This window comes from Nilaparvata lugens, chromosome X, assembly GCF_014356525.2.
Source record: "Nilaparvata lugens isolate BPH chromosome X, ASM1435652v1, whole genome shotgun sequence".
Lineage (NCBI taxonomy): Eukaryota > Metazoa > Arthropoda > Insecta > Hemiptera > Delphacidae > Nilaparvata > Nilaparvata lugens.
In genome coordinates, this window is record NC_052518.1 from 5,147,919 (window position 1) to 5,169,643 (window position 21,725).

At 35.6% G+C, this 21,725-nt stretch overlaps 1 protein-coding gene across 1 annotated transcript in view; it reads right to left on the reverse strand.

The window, feature by feature from the left end:
* Positions 1–3,016: 3,016 nt before the first annotated feature.
* LOC111060129 (protein BCL9 homolog) overlaps positions 3,017–21,725 on the reverse strand; it is a 34,104-nt gene continuing 15,395 nt past the window's right edge. The window contains exons 6-10 of the mRNA XM_039442283.1: positions 21,534–21,725; positions 15,002–15,167; positions 11,467–12,096; positions 6,591–6,777; positions 3,017–4,592 (exon numbers count right to left, since the gene is read on the reverse strand). Coding sequence (XP_039298217.1) covers positions 3,284–4,592; positions 6,591–6,777; positions 11,467–12,096; positions 15,002–15,167; positions 21,534–21,725 — 2,484 coding nt within the window. The 3' untranslated portion in view covers positions 3,017–3,283. The remainder of the gene's footprint in view (positions 4,593–6,590; positions 6,778–11,466; positions 12,097–15,001; positions 15,168–21,533) is intronic.

Consider the following 21,725-nt stretch of genomic DNA (forward strand, 5'->3'; position numbering starts at 1 on the left):
TGTATTGGAACTGTGAATGAGTACATACAATTTTTTTTTGTAAATTCCTTTTGTATTGAAACTGTGATTGAGTACATAAGATTTTTATTCTCTAATTTTCGTTTTTATTGGAACTGTGTATGAGTACATTCAATTTTAATTTTTTAATTTGCATTTGTATTGGAACTGTGTATGAGTACATACGATTTTTATTTTTTAATTTGCGTTTGTATTGAAACTGTGTATGAGTACATATGATATTCATTTATTAATATTCTTTTGTATTGAAACTGTGTTCAAGTAAATAAGATTTTTATTTTTTAATTTGCGTTTGTATTGAAACTGTGTATGAGTACATACATTTTTATTTTTTAATTTGCATTTGTATTGAAACTGTGTATGAGTACATACAATTTTCATTTTTTAATTTGCATTTGTATTGAAACTGTGTATGAGTACATACAATTTTTATTTTGTAAATTCCTTCTGTATTGAAACTGTGATTGAGTACATAAGATTTTTATTTTTTAATTTGCATTTGTATTGAACTGTGTATGAGTACATACAATTTTTATTTTGTAAATTCCTTTTGTATTGAAACTGTGTATGAGTACATTCGATTTTTATTTTGTAATTTGCGTTTGTATTGAAACTGTGTATTAGTACATACGATTTTTATTTTGTAAATTCCTTTTGTATTGAAACTGTGTTTGAGTACATAGATTTTTATTTTTTAATTTGCGTTTGTATTGAAACTGTGTATGAGTACATACAATTTTTATTTTGTAATTTGCGTTTGTATTGAAACTGTGTATGAGTACATACAATTTTCATTCTGTAAATTCCTTTTGTATTGAAACTGTGTTTGAGTACATATAATTTTTATTTTGTAATTTGCGTTTGTATTGAAACTGTGTATGAGTACATGCGTTTTTTATTTTTTAATTTGCATTTGTATTGAAACTGTGTATGAGTAAATACGATTTTTATTTTGTAAATTCCTCTTGTATTGAAACTGTGTTTGAGTACATAATATTTTTATTGTTTAATTTGCATTTGTATTGAAACTGTGTATGAGTACATACATTTTTATTTTGTAAATTCCTTTTGTATTGAAACTGTGTTTGAGTACATACAATTTTTATTTTGTAATTTGCATTTGTATTGCAACTGTGTATGAGTACATACAATTTTTATTTTGTAATTTGCGTTTGTATTGAAACTGTGTATGAGTACATACAATTTTTTTTTAATTTGCATTTGTATTGAAACTGTGTATGAGTACATACAATTTTTATTTTGTAAATTCCTTTTGTATTGAAACTGTGTTGTAGTAGATAAGATTTTTATTTTGAAATTTGCATTTGTATTGAGATGTTGTATGAGTACATACAATTATTTTTCAATTTGCAGTTTTTGTAGATTCCTTTTGTATTGAAACTGTTTTTGAGTACATAAGATTTATATTTTTCAATTTGCGTTTGTATTGAAACTGTGTATGAGTAGATACTATTTTTGTTTTTTGAACTCCTTTTGTATTGAAACTGTGTATGAGTACATACAATTTTTATTTTGTAATTTGCATTTGTATTGAAACTGTGTATGAGTACATACAATTTTTATTTTGTAAATTCCTTTTGTATTGAAACTGTGTTTGAGTACATAAGATTTTTATTTTTTAATTTGCATTTGTATTGAAACTGTGTATGAGTACATACAATTTTTTTTTTGTAAATTCCTTTTGTATTGAAACTGTGATTGAGTACATAAGATTTTTATTCTCTAATTTTCGTTTTTATTGGAACTGTGTATGAGTACATTCGATTTTTATTTTGTAAATTCCTTTTGTATTGAAACTGTGTTGAGTACATAAGATTTTTATTTTTTAATTTACGTTTGTATTGAAACTGTGTATTAGTACATACAATTTTAATTTGTAAATTCCTTTTGTATTGAAACTGTGTATGAGTACATATGATTTTCATTTTTTAATATGTGTTTGTATTGAAACTGTGTATGAGTACATACAATTTTTTTTGTAAATTCCTTTTGTATTGAAACTGTGTTTGAGTACATAAGATTTTTATTTTGAATTTGCATTTGTATTGAGATGGTGTATGAGTACATACAATTATTTTTTCAATTTGCAGTTTTTGTAGATTCATTTGTATTGAAACTGTTTTTGAGTACATAAGATTTTTATTTTGAATTTGCATTTGTATTGAAACTGTGTATGAGTAGATACTATTTTTGTTTTTTGAACTCCTTTTGTATTGAAACTGTGTTTGAGTACATTAGATTTCTATTTTGAAATTTGCGTTTTTTGGAAATAAATATATTTCTGTCTGTCTATATTTAAAGTTAATTTTCCAAGCGGAAAAGTAGTGAAGTTATTAGAAGTATGGATATTGAATTCAACTTGAAAAATAATAGTTCTTATGATGGACTTACTTCAAGCCTTGAAATGTTGCTAAATAGAATGAATTGGAGCCCTTTCAATAACTCTGTCTTGGACCCACAATAACAATAAAGGCTGATTAGTAGGTCCAAGAGAAAAAAAGAAAATTCAATCAATGAATTCTCTTAAACAAATATTATCTTGTATGAATATGGACAATAATAATAACAATTTCTTTGAACAAAAATAATACTAAATAATTGAATTAGTTGAAGAAAATAAATTTCAAAACTGAATCAAATTATTCTCTTATAAAATATTATTTTGTATTGAAGAAAATAAATTTCAAAACTGAATCAAATTATTCTCTTATAAAATATTATTTTGTATGAATATTAACAAAAACCATCAATTTCTTTAGACAGAAGCAAAACTCAAAATTCGAATTGGAGGAAATAAATTTCAAAACTGAATTAATTTATTCTCCTATACAATTATTATTTTTCATGAACAAGAAAAAAAAGAATCAGTTTTATTTCTTTAAACAGAAACATACTAAGAATTCTAAATTGAAGAATATACATTTCAAAACTCAATCAATTTATCATGTAATACTAATAGTATTTATCATGAATATGGAAAAAATACTTTCTTAGGACATATACAAAAGTAAAATAAAAAACTCAATTAGAATAAGATTTGATTGAATTTTGAAATAAAATAAGAATTGATGATTCCAAAGTTATTACAGTATTTTTCCAAGACAGGATTGTCATGAGTAGGATTATCAAGGCAATCAACTCTCGATAATTCATATAGAAGATAGATATTCAAATACTTGATTGGTCTGTATAAATGTAATAAGATCAAGCAATGTCTCTTCAAAACACCCGAATGAACGTTTTTCTACTTAGGAACAAAAAACTGTTGATTTGCTCCCACCGCTTGATTACTCATCTGACTTCTTGTGTTAGTGGCATACAACTGCTGTTGGAAATTATGAAACTGCTGAGCATAGTTGGGGTCTGACGTGGTTGGCCCGATGAAAGAAGAGTTCTTGAAGTTATTGGCCTGACCCATGGACGGTGGAAGGGGCTGGCTGGCATCCGGGGGGTGAATCTGGCCCTGGACTGGCCCCTGGCCCTGAACTGGCCCCGGGAACATGCCCCCACCTCCATCACCAGCAAAGTTCACTTGGGGGGGCATGCGCATCCCTCCCCTCCCCCCTCTCATCATCATCTCATTCGAGTTGATGTTGTTTTGTTGATAGTTGTTGGGAAAATACTGCAGGTTATGAGTGGGTACTTTTGCATCCAAATTGGTGAGCGGATTTGAGTACCGCTGTAGAAAGTCGAGACTGGGCGGTCCTCTCGGCCCCGTCACCTGACCCTGAGGTCTAGTGGGAAGATACTGTATAGTATTGGGGGCACTTGGCTTCACTTGTATATTGGCGCCGTTGTACGAGTTGGGCGGCATATTGGGACGAGTCATCATCCGAGGTGGATAACCTGGGCCAGGGCCTGGCTGCATCATGCCCGGTTTAGGTGAGATGGAGTTGTTAGGTCCTTGACAAGGCATCATTCTGCCAGATCCATTAGAACCAGGACTGAACGAGTGAGGCATCTGCGCATGCGCATTCATGTCGTTCATCTGCATCATATGCATATTGGGATTGGGCTGATTAAAGCCCATCATTCCAGGATGCATCATGTTATTCTGTTGATTGACAGCAGAACTCGCCACGTTTGTTGTGAGCTGCTGACTCATTTGAGCAAGAGACGTGATTGGATCGAAATGTGAACCAGGTTTACCACTGTTTACACCAGGCAGTCTTGTGATTCCGTTCGGATTGAGCGGCACATTATCAGGCCCAATACACTGATAATTACCTTCTTTGACCGAGTCAGGCGGTGGTTTACTATTGGGCGACACATCCAAAAACGGCTGCTGACCTAGCTTTGCCGACTGCTGAGGCATGAAATTGTTGGGAAGCACTGGTGACCCCATCATCGGAAAGCGAGAGTCAGCCATTTGTGGACTATTGCATGTAAATCTGAGATCTGTCTTGGCGCCTGAGCGTGATTTGTCAGTTCCAGGACTTGGACTGGATCCAGCGAACACCAGCGAAGATGGCGTCAATGGGCCTTTGCTCACCGACATTTCTGCGCCTGCGCCTGGGGTTGGCAGCACTGATTCCAAGCTGGTAGGGGGCAACCTGCAACCCAGCCAACACATTCATTTTAAATTCAACAAAAATGAATTAAAAACGCTATTCCAATAGAATACTCTTGAATGGAGGAGTTGTGTTTCTTTTGAACCTGAAGAAATTCAGATAATGCGTTTTGCATAAGGTTTACAAACTGCATGACTTTTTGCATTTTATTCTTCACTGTTTTACTGCCATTATAACGTGTACCTCACTATAGCACACAATTATTCAACTGAATTTTTGCATTAGCTACAACTAATGGTTAGTGCCACGTTATAATGGCAGTGGAGAAAGATAGGAGAACACCATTTCCGATCCTCACTGTCTAGTCAATGCCTTCTTGATTGTAGTTAATACAGGTTTATTAATGTAATATTAATTGTTCATCCTCGTTTTAAATAATCAATTATATTTTATTAAGCAAGAAATTATACTTTTCAATAATTTCATAATTAAAATGAAATATTTTGTGAATTAATTCTACATTGTTAAAAACCGATCTGGCAACAGAGCAAAGCGAGAAGGAGATAGCGCTATCCGCTTTGTTGAATGACAGACAAGGATAGCAATACCATTGCTAATCAAATACACTGCCATTATAACGTGGACCTCACTATAGTTGTTTCACCATTGCATGGACATCATTATAACTACTAGATTCTAGTTTTATTCAATCGATCTGATGAAGAAACGTACCCCAAAAATCTGGTGTGGTACACTCACACAACTTTCCTTGCTCATATTTGAAACTACGATCAGACTTCTGTATATGTGTATATATAATTGTTTTCAGAGTACTTTTTCTTTGCGTGAATTGTGAAATTCGATGATTTTTTTAGTCGTCATTTTTTTAAAGTCGTCAAAACAGCTGTTCTACAGCTCGACTATGTGTTCTTTTTATGAACTGCCTACCTACTACCCACCTCATGCACGAGAAGGAGGTTACTAAGTCCATTTCCCAAGGATGGGGTGGACCCCCCATTGGTTTCCCAGAAAGGAGACTCATGCCAGTTGATAGAGCTGATGAATAACTATACAGGGTATGAATTTGAAAAAAATTGGTCAAGTCATTTTTGAAAAAATCGTGAAAAACATTGTTTTTTAGTACACCGCCATTTTTCTCAAGAATATTACGGAGCTCCTGCAATTTTCCCAGAAGAAAAACTCATGTCATTTGATAGGGCTTATAAATAGCTATCAATGGTATAAATTTGAAGAAAATCGTTAGAGCCGTTTTCGAGAAAACTGTGAAAAACATGGATTTTTAGTCATTATCCGCCATTTTTCTCAAGAATATTACGGAGCTCCGGGAATTTTCCCAGAAATGAGACTCATGCCAGTTGATAGGGCTTATAAATAGCTATCCATGGTATAAATTTGAAGAAATTCGTTGGAGCCGTTTTCGAGAAAACCGTGAAAAACATGGTTTTTTAGTCATTTTCCGCCATTTTTCTCAAGAATATTACGGAGCTCCTGAAATTTTCCCAGAAATGAGACTTATGCTAGTTGATAGGGCTTATAAATAGCTATCCATGATATAAATTTGAAGAAATCGTTAGAGTCATTTTCGAGAAAAACGTGAAAAACATGGTTTTTTAGTATTATCCGCCATTTTTTCCGCCATCTTGAATTGAATTTTATTGAATTTCTTATTGTCGGGTCCTCATGGTATAGGGACCTTAAGTTTAAAATTTCAAGTCGATCGGTTAATTAGGAATGGAGTTATCGTGTTCACAGACATACACACACAAACACACACACACACACACACACACACACACACACACACACACACACACACCACACACACACATACACACACATACACACACACACACACGGACCAATACCCAAAAATCATGTTTTTGGACTCAGGGGACCTTGAAACGTATAGAAAACTTGAAATTGGGGTACCTTATTTTTTTTGGAAAGCAATACTTTCCTTACCTATGGTAGTAGGGCAAGGAAAGTAAAAAGGAATGTGAAAAAATGTATTAGACTTACGTTGGAGACATATTTGGTTCCTTCAAACTTGTATTTGGCTGCTTCTGGATGGTCAGTTCTTGTCCTTCGAATGCATTCAGATACTGAATTTGTTGTGGCGAAGGCACGGGCATTAGGTTGGGCTCTTTTGTGAGGGCCGACTGCTGCTTTTGGGCCAACGATTGAAGAGATCGACAAAACATCCCATCTGCAAAAAAAACTATTTATGAGAATTGTACAATTTGATTATACATGAAATTAATGAATTAGAACATTCATGGGATTCAGTTATCAGAGTTGTTTAGTTTCATATTTACATCTTATGTTCTATTCTCTCTCTGAACTAGAGCATTATACATAGTCTATCTTAAGGTGCATTTTCATTTGTGCGTAAACTTCCGCAGTCGACGACAAGCATTGTTGACATTCATATTGTACAAATTTCAAGTGTGCTTTAAACCTAGCGCCGCAGTGCAGGATGGTTTCTTACAGCTTGGCGTTGTTGTCATTCGAGATGGGTGTCTGGCTTGGAAGTGTTTCGGCCGCATTGCAGGATGACTGTTAACGGTTGCCGGAAGATCAACAGCTAGATTTTTTTCGTTATTTTTCGTGATAGAGAAATTCTGATTGCAGATTCGTTCTCAGCGACCCCAAGTTTAGCCTAAAGGCTCAGAATGTCAACTATGTTTTTAAATAATTAAAAATCATCATGAAAAGTCATTAATATGGTAGTACACCACGTTTCTGGGAACTTTTCACTGGTTACTGGAGTTATTATTGGCACACAAAAATCAAAATAATCTTGAGAAAGAAAACTGCTGATGAACGCGAATAAGACCGCCACTCCATTGTTCTATTGTCTCGGCTGCTTGGCTGAGCCTGGCTGGAGGGATCAAATAACCGACTGGTTTGTCTTTCGTCTGTCCACCAGGCGGAACTACGCCGACCATTGCTGGGTGGAAGATGTTATTGCGGCCGCTCGCATTCCCACCAACGCTGCTATTATTTGCTGTCTCAGCGCCTAGTCCAATTCTGCACTGCGGAGCTAGGTTAACAGCTGATCAAATAACTTTTCATTATTTGTCTTTATTATAAAATAATTAAACATTTATAATAATATCAACATATTGTCATTTAAAAGAAAAAAAATAAGCTCAACCTGCCCCATTAAACATAATTGAACATAATCTTTTAGGTTATGCAGAGAAATTTAAATCTACCCAATCTGAGATTCTCTTCCATCTGAGACTCAGACAGAGCGCTCCCGCCTAAGATAGAAAATGTATAATGCTAGCTCAGATACAGATTCCTTTATTGATGTGTTTAACAATACAAAATTCAACGTACGTTCTAGCGTTAAAAATAAATACCAGTAGCAGTAAAATAACATGGTGAATCATATAAAACTATAGAGTTCTACAATAATATTGAGCAAGAATAATGACGGAATATGCGAAAGTTAAGGTACTAATGTAATGTTTCACATGAAACGGTGAAGTTTGGACCTTAAGAAGTCTTTTCTCAGAGAGGGTATCAGAAGATGAAGAGGCTCAGAGAGAGAATATAAGAGACTAAGGCTCAACTCATACTTACGAGACTCAAGTCGAGAAGAGAATGCGACTCTAGTCTCTCCTCGACGCAGCATATGCTTTCAAATGGTGACACTCAGACCAGTCGACTCTAGTCACCGCGACCTCACGACTGTGAGACTGAGTCGAGCGTCGACTCGACATGTTGGTCGAGAATCGACTTGAGTTGCATAGTACCGTGCATTTTCAATGATGGTGACACTCAGACCAGTCGACTCTAGTCTCCGCGACCTCACGACTGTGAGACTGAGTCGAGCGTCGACTCGACATGTTGGTCGAGAATCGACTTGAGTTGCATAGTACCGTGCATTTTCAATGATGGTGACACTCAGACCAGTCGACTCTAGTCTCCGCGACCTCACGACTGTGAGACTGAGTCGAGCGTCGACTCGACTGTTGGTCGAGCATCGACTTGAGTTGCATAGTACCGTGCATTTTCAATGATGGTGACACTCAGACCAGTCGACTCTAGTCTCCGCGACCTCACGACTGTGAGACTGAGTCGAGCGTCGACTCGACATGTTGTCGAGCATCGACTTGAGTTGCATAGTACCGTGCATTTTCAATGATGGTGACACTCAGACCAGTCGACTCTAGTCTCCGCGACCTCACGACTGTGAGACTGAGTCGAGCGTCGACTCGACATGTTGGTCGAGCATCGACTTGAGTTGCATAGTACCGTGCATTTTCAATGATGGTGACACTCAGACCAGTCGACTCTAGTCTCCGCGACCTCACGACTGTGAGACTGAGTCGAGCGTCGACTCGACATGTTGGTCGAGCATCGACTTGAGTTGCATAGTACCGTGCATTTTCAATGAAAGTGAGGTTATATTTTATGAAAGTGAAAATTTCAGCGTTTTCCTGTCATGTACAGGACTATAAAAAATAAGTGTTTCGGCCTTGTACAGTGTTCTCCTGCCATGTACAGGGCTAAAAAGTAGGGATGGTATCGATACATCGATGTTTAGAAACATCCATGTTTTTAAGTAACATCGATGTTTACTGTTTGATGTTTTTCACTTAACAATGGTTTTACCTAGACATCGGTCATCCGATGTTTTCCCCAACTAAAAAGTAAAGACAATTCTAATTTTTAAATTTTTTAAGTTTTAAGTTTTTTTTTTTGTTGGGATTATCTTGAGAGGTATTGGGCTTTGAAGTGTATTATGAAAAATAAAGAGCTCAATATTTCAACAAAGGCCAAAGTGATAAAATCATGTATAATGCCAGCACTTATATATGGAGCACAGACCTGGGCTTGTAAGAAAACGTCACTGAAAAAGGTTCAAGTCACTGAAACAGCAATGGAAAGAAGCATCTTGTAAATATAAAGACAACAAAGAATCAGGAATTCTTTTATAAGAAGTATTACAAACCTTGAGGATGTGACAAAAACAGTGAAGTTGTTGAAATGGAAATGGGCTGGCCACATCGCAAGATTAGAAGACGACAGATGGACGAGAAAAGTCACCAGTTGGGAGCCAACGTGGAAAACAAGAAGAGGAGGTCGACAGAAAGCCAGATGGAAGGATGATATCGTAAAGACTGCAGGTATAAACTGGATGGAGACGGCGAAAAACAGGCAGAGATGGAAAAACCTGGGGGAGGCCTATGCCCGATAGTGGGCCTAGTTTCCAGAGAAATGATCAAATTTATGTATTGGAAAAGGAAATTATTGTTTTATTATATTCTTCTTTATATTATATTATTCTTTCGATTTCATTGAATTTCATAAACTATCATTTTTCATTTTGCTCGAGGAAGGAAAAAATACTCCTGTATAACAGGAGTAAAAACTAAATTTGTACGACTGTACGGACTATTTATATATAAGTATTTATATAAAAAAAGAAGAATTTCTCTAGTGTATTGAAAACTGAAGATGAATGGTTTGTAATAGATTGTAAATTGTTTTTCTAATGATGTATCGAAAATGTTGTCTGGAGACTAAATAAAGGCTTTATTTATTTATTATTTATTTATCTTGAGAGGAAGAGGTTTTCATTCATCGTTATTAGTTCAACGTTATTCTCTTTACAAAATTTGGACAAAAGAGTACCCTCTTAATTTGTCTTATATTAAAAAAATATTCAAATCTATAAACCAATAGTTTAGATAGAGGTTTTTTTTAATTCGATTGAAATATCATCTCCATTGCTAAACATCAAGTCTGATTACCTACAAGCAATAATTTATAAATTTTCAGTTTGGCTGCTGCTAATCAATAATATTTCTTCATTGTTAACTACTTTTCAAAAGATCTGTCCCTTTCTTTTACATTTACATAAAAAAAGGAAAATTTTTTTCACTATCTGAGTCACTCTAAGGAGAGTGTCTTCCTAGTATCATCCGTAAAAACGAAGGGCGATACATCGATGTTTACTGTTCGATGTTTTTCACTTATCGATGTTAAGCCCGGTCCAGACGCTCAAGTTTAGCTTCAGTCTTTTGCTCAAGCAAAGTCGGAGCATGTAAGTCGTTGCGTCTGGACGGTGAAACGGATGGGTCTTCAAGCTTAAGTCGTCCAACTTAAAATGTATCGGCCGGGAATCTTTTTCCATCAAACTGTGCGTCTTATGCCTATCCACCAAAACCTGAATCGCGTAAAAATGGAGATAGTGAAATTGTGATTTTAGATTCGGATTAAGCGCCCTCAAATTAATAAAATGCCTCGCGAGTACTTGAAAATAAGCAAGTTTTTTTATCGATTGTATATAACACCATTTAACCATCTTTTTTCATTCTTGATTCTCATGATACTCTCAGAATTTGATGTTGATATTATGATTTACTATAATGATATATCCAGTTGAATCAGCGAAAAAATACGATATAATTATTACTCATCTACCGGATATATGTCAATCGTATACAATTCAGACTCAATGAACCATATCACAATAATTCATATTGAAGTGACACATAACCTCTAGCTACTTTGGACTGTTGTAAAAATTAGAATTGGAACCGTTTTGGGCGTAAGTTAGCCTGTGGTACTTTTCTGTAAGTTGTATAATTCTGAATGATTGAATAAATAAATAAACATATCAAGAACTGAGCTTGTGAGCACAAAAATAGGAAAACGGACGACATAATACGGATGCGTGTGGACGCAATTTTACATCAGTCTTTTGCTGCTTGAACCAAACAATCCGTCTTTTGCTTGAACAAAAGACTGATGGTAAACTTGAACGTCTGGACCCGGCTTTATGGTGAAAAAACATCGATGTAAGGTCTTTAGATACCCATCCCTAAAAAAAAGAGTGTAACTTAATTGTGGAACGAGTATTTGAGATTTGACTTACCCGGAGAATGTTGACTTGAGGGTGTAGGTGAGAAGTCACCATTGAGCTTCTCCTTCTTAGCAGGAGGGGAGTGCGGAGTGCCCGGGTTGGAGGTGCTGGGAGGGGCGGGTGACTCGTGGTTCCTGGCGGGGCCAGCCGGGGAGTTGAGGCCGGAGCACGTTCGTGGCGAGGGTAGAGACAGGTTGGAAGTGGTATTATTGGGTGAACTGGGGTTGGGACTCGGCATGGCGACCGGAACACTGGCAGATCTCGTTGTCGGATGATAGGGAGGCGGTGGACCCTGGTTGCGATTCCTCATCGCCTGGTTATCGGTCGGTTTCTTCTTGCGTTCTTCATAGAACTGCAGCTGCATCTTCTGCCATTCGGCCTGCTGTGCTGTGATGGGAGCTTGACCTTTGGGACATTGCGGCGACATTGCTATGTCGTTGGGATCTGAGGTTAGCGGAATCACTTCGTCTAGGTCGGTGGATTGTCCCCCCGAGGGAGGTGGTTGGCCTCCTCCACTTGGTGGCTCCCCTGGAGAATGGTTCTCTGGAAAAAGCATCTGCTGCATTTTCCTCAGAGTGGCCAACTGCTCTTCCCTGTGTTGCCTCTGTTGCGGTGTTAAATTCTCATCAGGAACTTTGACTCCTGCAATGACACAAAATAACAATAGTTAAGGCCGGGGACACACTATTTGGTAGAGAGTTAGTGGGGAGGATATTTTTAATATTCTTTCCGAAGAATGGACATTGATATGTCCAATTTATGTAGATGCATAGCAATATAATTAATTATCTATAGTTATTATATTACAAATTACTTTTTCATAACATATACAGTTCAATAATTATTTTCTTAGTCTATATTATGTAAATTCATCTATAATTTTGCTGTATTGTAAGCTATTGTATATAAGTGTATAAGCCAGTATATATTGTAATCTACATAAATAAAGTACTCAATCAATCAATCAAACACCAGCGGTTTTTTGCCGGATGAAGTGCAAAGTACACAGGAAGGCATGGAGAAGGACAAACTTCGCCGGGCCGGCTGAGAACCGGACCCGGCGAGAAAATCAGCCGGCGGAACAGCCGGCTATTCTCTACTTCACCGGCCATCAGGTTGGAGGGCATTGTACATATGGAGATGAACACACGGTTCGGCAAAACAGCCGGCCGGCCCTGCCTCTACATCTACCACTTGTAGTTAGATTACATTAAGCCTCTCTAATTTATTTATTGTAAGATCTCAAAAATTGGGTGTTACAATTATTATATGTTTATGTATGTTATGTTCTTTATACAGGGTGTTTACGCACTCACTACCAATATTCTTGGACATTGTTCCTGGGTAAGACGGACAATTTAAATATGATATTTAGATATGTTTGTTAGCTTGGAACAATGCCCTAGACCTAGAGTATTGTTAGGGAGTCGTAAACACTCTGTATGATGTGTAACATTCAACATATCATTGCATTTTATTGTGAAATGTACTTGTTTTGTGAAATTTGACTTCTCAAGTTTCTAAATAGCCGCCATTTTGAAAATTTATATGAAAAATTCGCCAAAGTTTCATCATTTCCTCTTTCTCCTGTGGTGGAGCAAACATAGCACAGCCAATTTCTGAGCTCTTGACAGTAGCAATGCAACTGAAAACCTTCAAGTACATTAGAAATATTCTGTTATTATTGCTGGCGTGTCTGGCGACTGTCGAACGGCAGTTGCAGTGTGTTCTGGTATTCAACCGGCGCCGGATCCGGTGAAACATCCGGCCCGGCAGTTTTGCCGTGTCGTGTGTCCCTGGCCTAAGGGGCGTTTAGATTAGTCAATTTTACTTTATTCCAAGTTTTCATAACCTCAAAGGTATATAATTAACTATATAAGTATATAATTATGAAATAAAAAATGTTTATTAATCTTAAAGTTGTCTTCTCCAACTGCATCATAATTTCTTATTTTAATTTCAAATTAAAATTTATTTCACACCCATAAATACATTATACAGAAATCAAATAGAGTCTAGCATGACAAATAAAATAATTCAACCAAAGTTCAACAATAGATTGTAAGTGAAAAAACCACTGGCATAAGATGACTCTTGTTCGCCAGTGGGTGTAGGAGATAAGATTATCATACACTCAACTTTATTTAAATTGAATTAGCACAAAAGTAAATATATAAACAGAATAGAAAAAACTAGAACAAAGAATTGAAACAAAATTCACAACAAAATTAAGAAATTTTCTGGAGTATATTATACTTTATAGCTATGGTAAGGTACTCTCTTTCTTATTCATATATACAGTGATTCATATATTACAGTGTATATAGAAAAAATTACATGAGAAATGAGTTAGGATGATTATACTCTGTCCAAACTGCGATGAGCGCTGGAAGATTAGGCCGACCCTCGCTTCCCCACGCGCAGGCACACACGCCCGACCTACCTGCGCCATTAATATACTATGTATACTACGTAGTATACAGGTAGACAGACCGTCCCTTTACTCACACACACAAAAGGAGACTGTGCTTGTGTGTGTGTGTGTGTGTGTGTGTGTGTGTGTGTGTGTGTGTGTGTGTGTGTGTGTGTGTGTGTGTGTGTGTGTGAGTAGTAGGAGGGTCGGCTTAATCTTTCAGCGCTCATCGCAGTCTGGACAGAGTATAAGTTGTTTTTTTTTCTCATTCTACATTGATCCCCTCCATCTCCGACTATGGGATGTGCCAGTAAAAGTAACATAATATGATACAGATATTTCAAAATAAAGTATTAAGAAAATTTCTTATTTAATATGGTCAACGCTCCTTGTTATATCAGAAACAATGACTTGCATAGAGATCTACGCATTCCATTTGTGTCCAGTGAAGTAAGTCGCTTTGTTATGCGGCATGAGTCGAGACTCCATCATCAAGTCAACCCTGAGATAAGCCAACTACGACACAATGAAGATCTTACCAGGAGGCTGAAGAGAAGGAAGCGTTTTGAACTATAGTGAAGTCCACATTATAATGGCAATGAAGAAAGATTGGAGATCAAAGTTGCCGATCCTCTGTCAATACCTTCTATAGACGGTAGCTGATACAGGTTTATTGATTTAATATCAACTGTTCTCGTTTAAAATAATCAATTATATTTTCTCAAGGTATAAATTATATTTTTCAATTTCATAATGAGTTTTCATAATAAGGATTAAATATTTTGCCAATTAACTATTAGTACTACATTGTTAAAAGACGATCTGGCAACAGAGCAAAGCGAGAAAGAGATAGCGCTATCCGCTTTGTTGAATGATAGACAAGGATAGCAATACCATTGCTAATCAAACACTGCAATTATAACGTGAACCTCACTACAGTTTAAAATCAATTTGTGATAGTGTATGCAGACTATATAATTTTTACTGCTCTCATAATCTCATCATAACTACTTGGGTAGTGGATGAACTGAAGTTTTATAGTTATTCATAGTGTAAGATTTATAGTGAAATAAAGATTAATGGTTAGCCTCTGAGACTAATTGTAATGACAATACACATAAAATCAATGATTACCTGCAAGAGAATGATGAGGCCCCACACTCATTGGATCAGTGTCACCGAAATCAGACAATGAGTTCATTATTGCATTGGGAGAGCCCGCTGTCATAGGGGGTCCTGGACCATCGATTGTAGGACCCCCAACTCCTACAGGTCCTGGTTTTAATGGAGCTGAACAACTCTGTCAAACAAAACATAACTAGATTAAAACCAAGTCTAAAATAAACTAAGTATTAAAATTAAACTAATGGGTATCACCATTATGACGCTAATGCTTCCTCTAATAATCTCCGTTAACATTTACTGATGATTTTAACCAAAGATTGAATAGAATAGAATAGCTTTTATTGATCAACAAATATATAACATATACATGGATCTCGTCACGTCGGTCAGGTACAAAGGAATGTGATAAACATTTACATAGATGAAGTAACTCAGATAGGCTACGGTACAATATAAAACAATGTCAGATTATATAAAACAACATCAGATAACATGAAAGAGCTTTGCCATATCAAGACTAGCTTACAATTTATTCTTTCAATTTGTTGTAATTTTGGAAAGCTGTCTTGTGTTAGAATTCTTTCTTAGTGAAATTTTCAATATTTTTTGTGATTGTGAAGGAAGATTTTTGTTTGGATTTGTATTTTGAAACTTATTAATCTGATAAATTTGAAATTATTGTAGTACATACATTTTTTGGACTCAAAATAGTGTGTGAATTAAGTTATCATTTACATAACCTCTAGACTGTGTATTCCAAATTAAGGTTTTTAGCAGTTTTGGGCGAATGCCTGTTGTTTTTACCTGCATTGTATCTATTGTCTATGAATAAATGAAATTAAATTATGTGGTCACAAATTCGCTGTTGCGGCATTCCTTTAGTGTATAGAACACCCTAGTTTTTAGTAGCTTCTTCACTTTTTTCTTGAACATATCTTTTGGAAGGTTTCTGATTACTGAGGGCAGTTTATTGAACAGTAAGGACTATTGATATTCATGGCTTTTGTAGGATTAGTGCAGTCTTATGGTGGGCTTTATAAAATCGAACTTTTTCTGATATCATGTACATGAGATTCATATTGTTTAATGAGGTATTTTTCATTTTCTTTTATGAAAACCACATTGCTGAAAATGTACATGTTAGTCAATCTCATGATGAGGCAGAGTTTCACCACCAACTGAACGCGCCGTTAGAGGAAGCGTAAACTAAAGTTAATTAACCCTCAACTGACAAAAGTCGGATTTCATTTGAAGCTTTTTAAAGCAATAAATTCACAAGAAATTACATAGCAAATTACATTACAACATTTAACATGTTGCAATAAAAATACATACCGGTACAAATATTCAACTACAAGAGCCGTTTGCACAGTATGTATTGCTAAACTCGATTAAGTTAATCTGGAAGTTTAAACTTGAATCAGTTTTCTCAGTGCATTTACTAATCCAGTTTAAGTTAAACTAGTTTAGCGTTAAGTTGCTAATAGTATGTCATCGTTTATAATATCAGGAAGGTGATTTTGTTATTTGTTTACAAACCATCAGTAAGTTATGTAGCTACTATTTCCTCGTTCCAAATCCACAGAGCTGTAAGCTTTACGGAAATAAAGTGAAAAGCGATCAAGAAGTTATTCAAAAAATTATAGAATGCTATATTACTATTAGATACAAACTTATATTTAGTTGGCACCAAAAAGTATATTTTAGAATGTTAGGATAAAAAAGTTATTTTGTTACGCTTAAATCTACTACGACGGTCTTCCTTGTTTATGAGAAATCTCTCGAAAGCAAAATATCTCAGTTATGTGTTGTTAAAAACATGTTTTCTAATCAAAGACCACTGTTAAAAATTGTCTTATTTTCTATCAAGTGGTGTATTTAATCAAATACTAAATTGGCAGTTGCTTTACTCAAGCAAAACCGTTGAAAAAATTCTTTTATCATCCCAGAAATTTAAATGATTCGTTTTTTGCCTAATTTTTCTGTTTAAAAATTTATTTGCAGTCATCTTTATCGATCGCATAAAAAACGTATATCAATTTCTCCATTATAATTATTTTTACATTCAAATAATGATTCACTATAACCTAAATAATTATTATCGTCTACAGAAGCATTAAAAACAACCGACGAAATATAATTCACTATCAGCTGTTTCCCCATCAAATCTTTACAGATATCAAGTTAATCCAAATTATTTGGTTTAAACCTCCTGCTTTGGAGTTTTAAACATTCTCAGAGTTTAAACTGATACTGTGCAAACGGAATTTTAGTTTAAACAAAAAAAATCCAGATTTGGTTTAAGCTTTAGCTTAAACTTACAATGTGCAAACGGTCCTAAAACTAATATTCAACACATTTTTTTGTGAGTCTCGACTGAACACAGAACATTATACTACGTAAAATAAGGATTTGCATTAAACATTTTAGGTTAGGCTAGTTGCACACACACCGATTTTGGACGGCCGATTTTTTACCGGCCGTCCAAATTCCAATTGTGAACTGCTGGCGGGAACGGGACCTGGCACACACGCCGATCGCTGATCGGCGCCGGTAAAATGCCGATGAGCAGCCGGCCACTGCCACTGCGTACCGTCGGTGCCGACGACACAGTGGCGTACGTCACTAAATACAAGCATAGAGAAACAATAGCATAAGTAGATATCCCATGGTATAGGGCGTTTATGTCGCAACTTTTACTGTTATCTCAATAGTCCATGTAATTCTTTCCCGTGAAGCTGTGTGACACTGGTAGTCTCTCATATTGTGCCGTTCATACACTCTCACCCCAACAAACATTAAAAATCAATGGTAATCGGCTTGAGATAACAGTAAAAGTTGCGACATAAACGCCCTATACCATGGGATATCTACTTACACTATTGTTTCTCTATGATACAAGCTTGCACACACACCGATTTTTCTCTGACCGTCCTTGGCAGTACACCATCCTCCATTCCAGTCGATTGCTTTGCTGATATAGAGAGCTAAGTTTTTATAGTGCGAGCTAATTACGTCTGAAATGGATGACATAGATAATGATTTCCTTATTTCGTTAGTGGAAGCAAGACCTGTGTTGTGGGATAAAACTTTCGAGACATTTAAAGACTGAAATCTTACCAGTGATGCATGGAAAGATGTTTGATGCACTCTGAAAAATGATTTTGAGGATCTAGTGGATACAGAAAAAACATCATATGGTAAGTAGTTTCCTTTATTTAACATTCTATTCGTCCCAATCCTAAATATCCTAAATCCTAATCCGGCGCTTAATGCTATGATACAATTAAATTTCAATTTATTCAAAAACGTTATAAATTACTAGTATGTAAAAACAAAGTAAACGCAATATATTAGATTGTAACATTAATATGAAAAACAAGTAAAAAGTAAATGAATAACTCCATACTTGGACGATAAGTCTTCTGACAATCGATAAGAAAAATAATAACAATAGTTTATTGACACTAGATACTATATAAAATCTAGTTACTAAAAACTTAATACAGTAATAAAATAAGAAATTGAAAAAATAATAGTTTAACAAGTGACTTGAACTGGAAAAAAAGAATTAAATTAATTTAATTTGATTTGCGGCATTTAGGGTATCAAATAAAATGTACAGTATCTGTGGTTGAAGAAGAAGAAAAAACTGAACAAAGCCAATAGGTAAGGACGGACTATTACAGCTAGACATAAGGAGACCGCAACAGAGCCTCTGCAGCCGCCGGGCCAATACTGAGAAGCCACCTGCTCACTGCACGCTCATAGATGGCGATGCTACACCCCTCACCAATTCATAGAATTTCTGGAGGAGCATTACGATAAAGCCAATGGGCCAAGTGGAAACAGTTTGATAATTGCATTGAGTTTTCGAGACGAGGGATTTGGATGTTAATATTTAATCTATTTCTGGTAGGATAATTATGCTGAATTTCTGTAAATAGGGAATTGTTTCTTTTAATAAAAATTAAAAGGTTTTTAATGAAGAGCTGTTTAATATTCAAAACTGGAAATTCGAGGAACAACAAATGAGTAGGGTATTTTTCAAAAGAAGCGTTTTAATGAGTGATCTTTGTGAAACTGCAAGGGGCTGCAATACATTGGATGAGGCACCCCCCCACGACAAGATGCCATATTCGAGCAGGGACTGAACATAAGCATGATAAACGTTCCTACAGTGACCGGCACCCAGGAATTGCCCTAGCTGACCAAATGTGTAGTTCAGCTTTCGCAGCCGCTGCCTCAGGTACTGCACATGAGCCCCCCAGCTCAGCTTATGATCGAATACAACACCCAGATACCTATACTGTTTAACTTGTTCAATAGGTGGACAGCCACAGACAGCAGACAATGGATTGCCACATGAATGCAACCTGAGCTCAATTGGTCCTGGGCTGTTACGTTGGTAAACTGGGAGGCACTTAGTTTTTTTAATACAGTATTAATTGACAGGACATTGTTGTCAAACCAGTCCTTCAGCTTAACGAGATCGATGGATGCTTGATTGAAACATTCATTCCAAGTTGAACCCACTGAGAGCAGGGCAGTATCATCGGCAAAAAGAAACAACTGACCCTGTAGGTTCAACCTTGATATGTTGTTGATATAAACAAGAAAGAGTAAAGGCCCCAAAGTACTCCCCTGGATTACACCATAATCAATAACCAAACAATAACCACATAGCAACAATTTTTTAGGATTTATTATTATTCAATAACCTCGTGTCACTACAAACTGATTGTTTGACCGGAAAAATCCGTTATGTCTACAAGCAGCTACTATCGAAAAAAATCAGGCGGTGAAAAATCGGTGTGTGTGCAACTAGCCTCAGGATTTTCTTTCGTCTGTTTGTATGTAACGCGATTACGGCCAAAAGTGCTGATAGAATTCGATGAGATTTGGCAGGAATATTCCTTTTTCAACTGCACGTCGATGTATACACAAGGTTTTTTGAAATTTTGCATTTTAAGGATAATATGAAATGAAAAAGAATTCCTCCATTAACTCTGATATCACTATATATATATATATATATATATATATATATATATATATATATATATATATATATATCATCTACTTTGAAGATAAGATCAATCTGACTATAGAATTATTCATAATCAATCAGCTGACAAGTGGATTATTCATTGCATGCATTCCACAGATGTCTAGCCGTTTCTATAAGGCAGGGTTTCAATTTTTATGATGCGTACCCATCAGTATCAATATTCTCACATTTGAAAAACAAATTTAATATGTGATTAAAAATAAAATAAAAAATGATTAAATGAACTAAATAATGCTGAAGAAATTATAATATTCTTGATTGAAAAAAATAATTTTAAAATAGTTGAGAGATATTTTTATCATATGGGAATATTAACAGGGAACTGAATAAATTATCATATGGGATATAAATTCAAACGTGAACTGAGTTTATTAACATAAGTGAGTTTTTGATCTTGGAGAAAACAAATAACAGTTTTTAAGAGTCAACTGTGATTTGTGATTCAACTGAATCAACTAGAACAGGTGACATCAGATACTTGTGGATGAGAAAACTGCGTGAGGTCTACTGTTCGCAGAGCTACTAGTTATTAAATTTGGCTCAAAACGGCAGGGGTGACAGTGTCCAAGCGACGAGCGCCTCCCTGAGATTACAATTATGTATAGATCTTCATCTACAGATGAACAAACAGCTCGGTATCTGAGTGGTTGGTTGATCACGTATTTCCGAAGTAAGAGAATAGACTTGATGAATTTACTGAGATTACAACCTGACAATGTAAAGTTTCTTGGTATAACAGTTCAAAGCAATTTAAAATGGGACTTACACATCAAAATATTGTGGCAAACTATCGAAGGGAATTTTTATATTGAATAGATTGAAGTTCATTGTTGATAAGAGTGTTTTAATTTCAGTGTATTTTGCTTATCTTCATTCTCATTTGTATTATGGTGTTGTTGCCTGGGGTAATGATATGAATGTAAAGAAACTATTTGTGTTACAGAAACGAGCAGTAAGGGTCATTGCTAATGTGAATAGTCGTTTTGATTGTGTGGATTCATTTAGAAAATTCAACATTTTGACAGTACCAGCTATTTACATTCTTGAATGTCTTATGTATGTGAAAATTAATTTAGCAAGTATCTCTGTAAATAGCAACGTTCACAACCATTACACAAGAAATTCTGAATCTCTTAGAGTGAACCAGTGCAATTATGCAAATACATTGAACTGCTTTAAGGAGTTTGGTATAAGAGCTTATAATAAGCTTCCTGCACATTTAAAGGAGCTAGAAGCAGGTAAATTTAAGAGAACCATGAAAAATATTTTAATAGAAAAATGCCCGTATAGAAAAGAGGAGTTTTTAATTTGAGGGTATTTTTGTTTGCTGTTTGTATACTTGTGTTTGAATTTTTATTTCTGTGAATGTAAATACTTTTTATTTACCATGTTTAATTTATTATGACGATGCTATGCATTTGTATATAAATGTTTTTCGCAATAAAGAAATCTTGAATGTTGAATGTTTACCTGATTCCACATAGGCATTCTGTTGTGCATTGCCTGCATTGGATGGCCAACATCCATCATCATATTATTCGGCTTCACACCTCGATTCAAACCCATGCACTTCGCTTGGCCTTTCTGTTTCATCTGTGCGAGGTTGGTCAACCACTGCGTTGGATTCTGGCGATTGAACTGATTCGTTTTTAATGGGTGTTT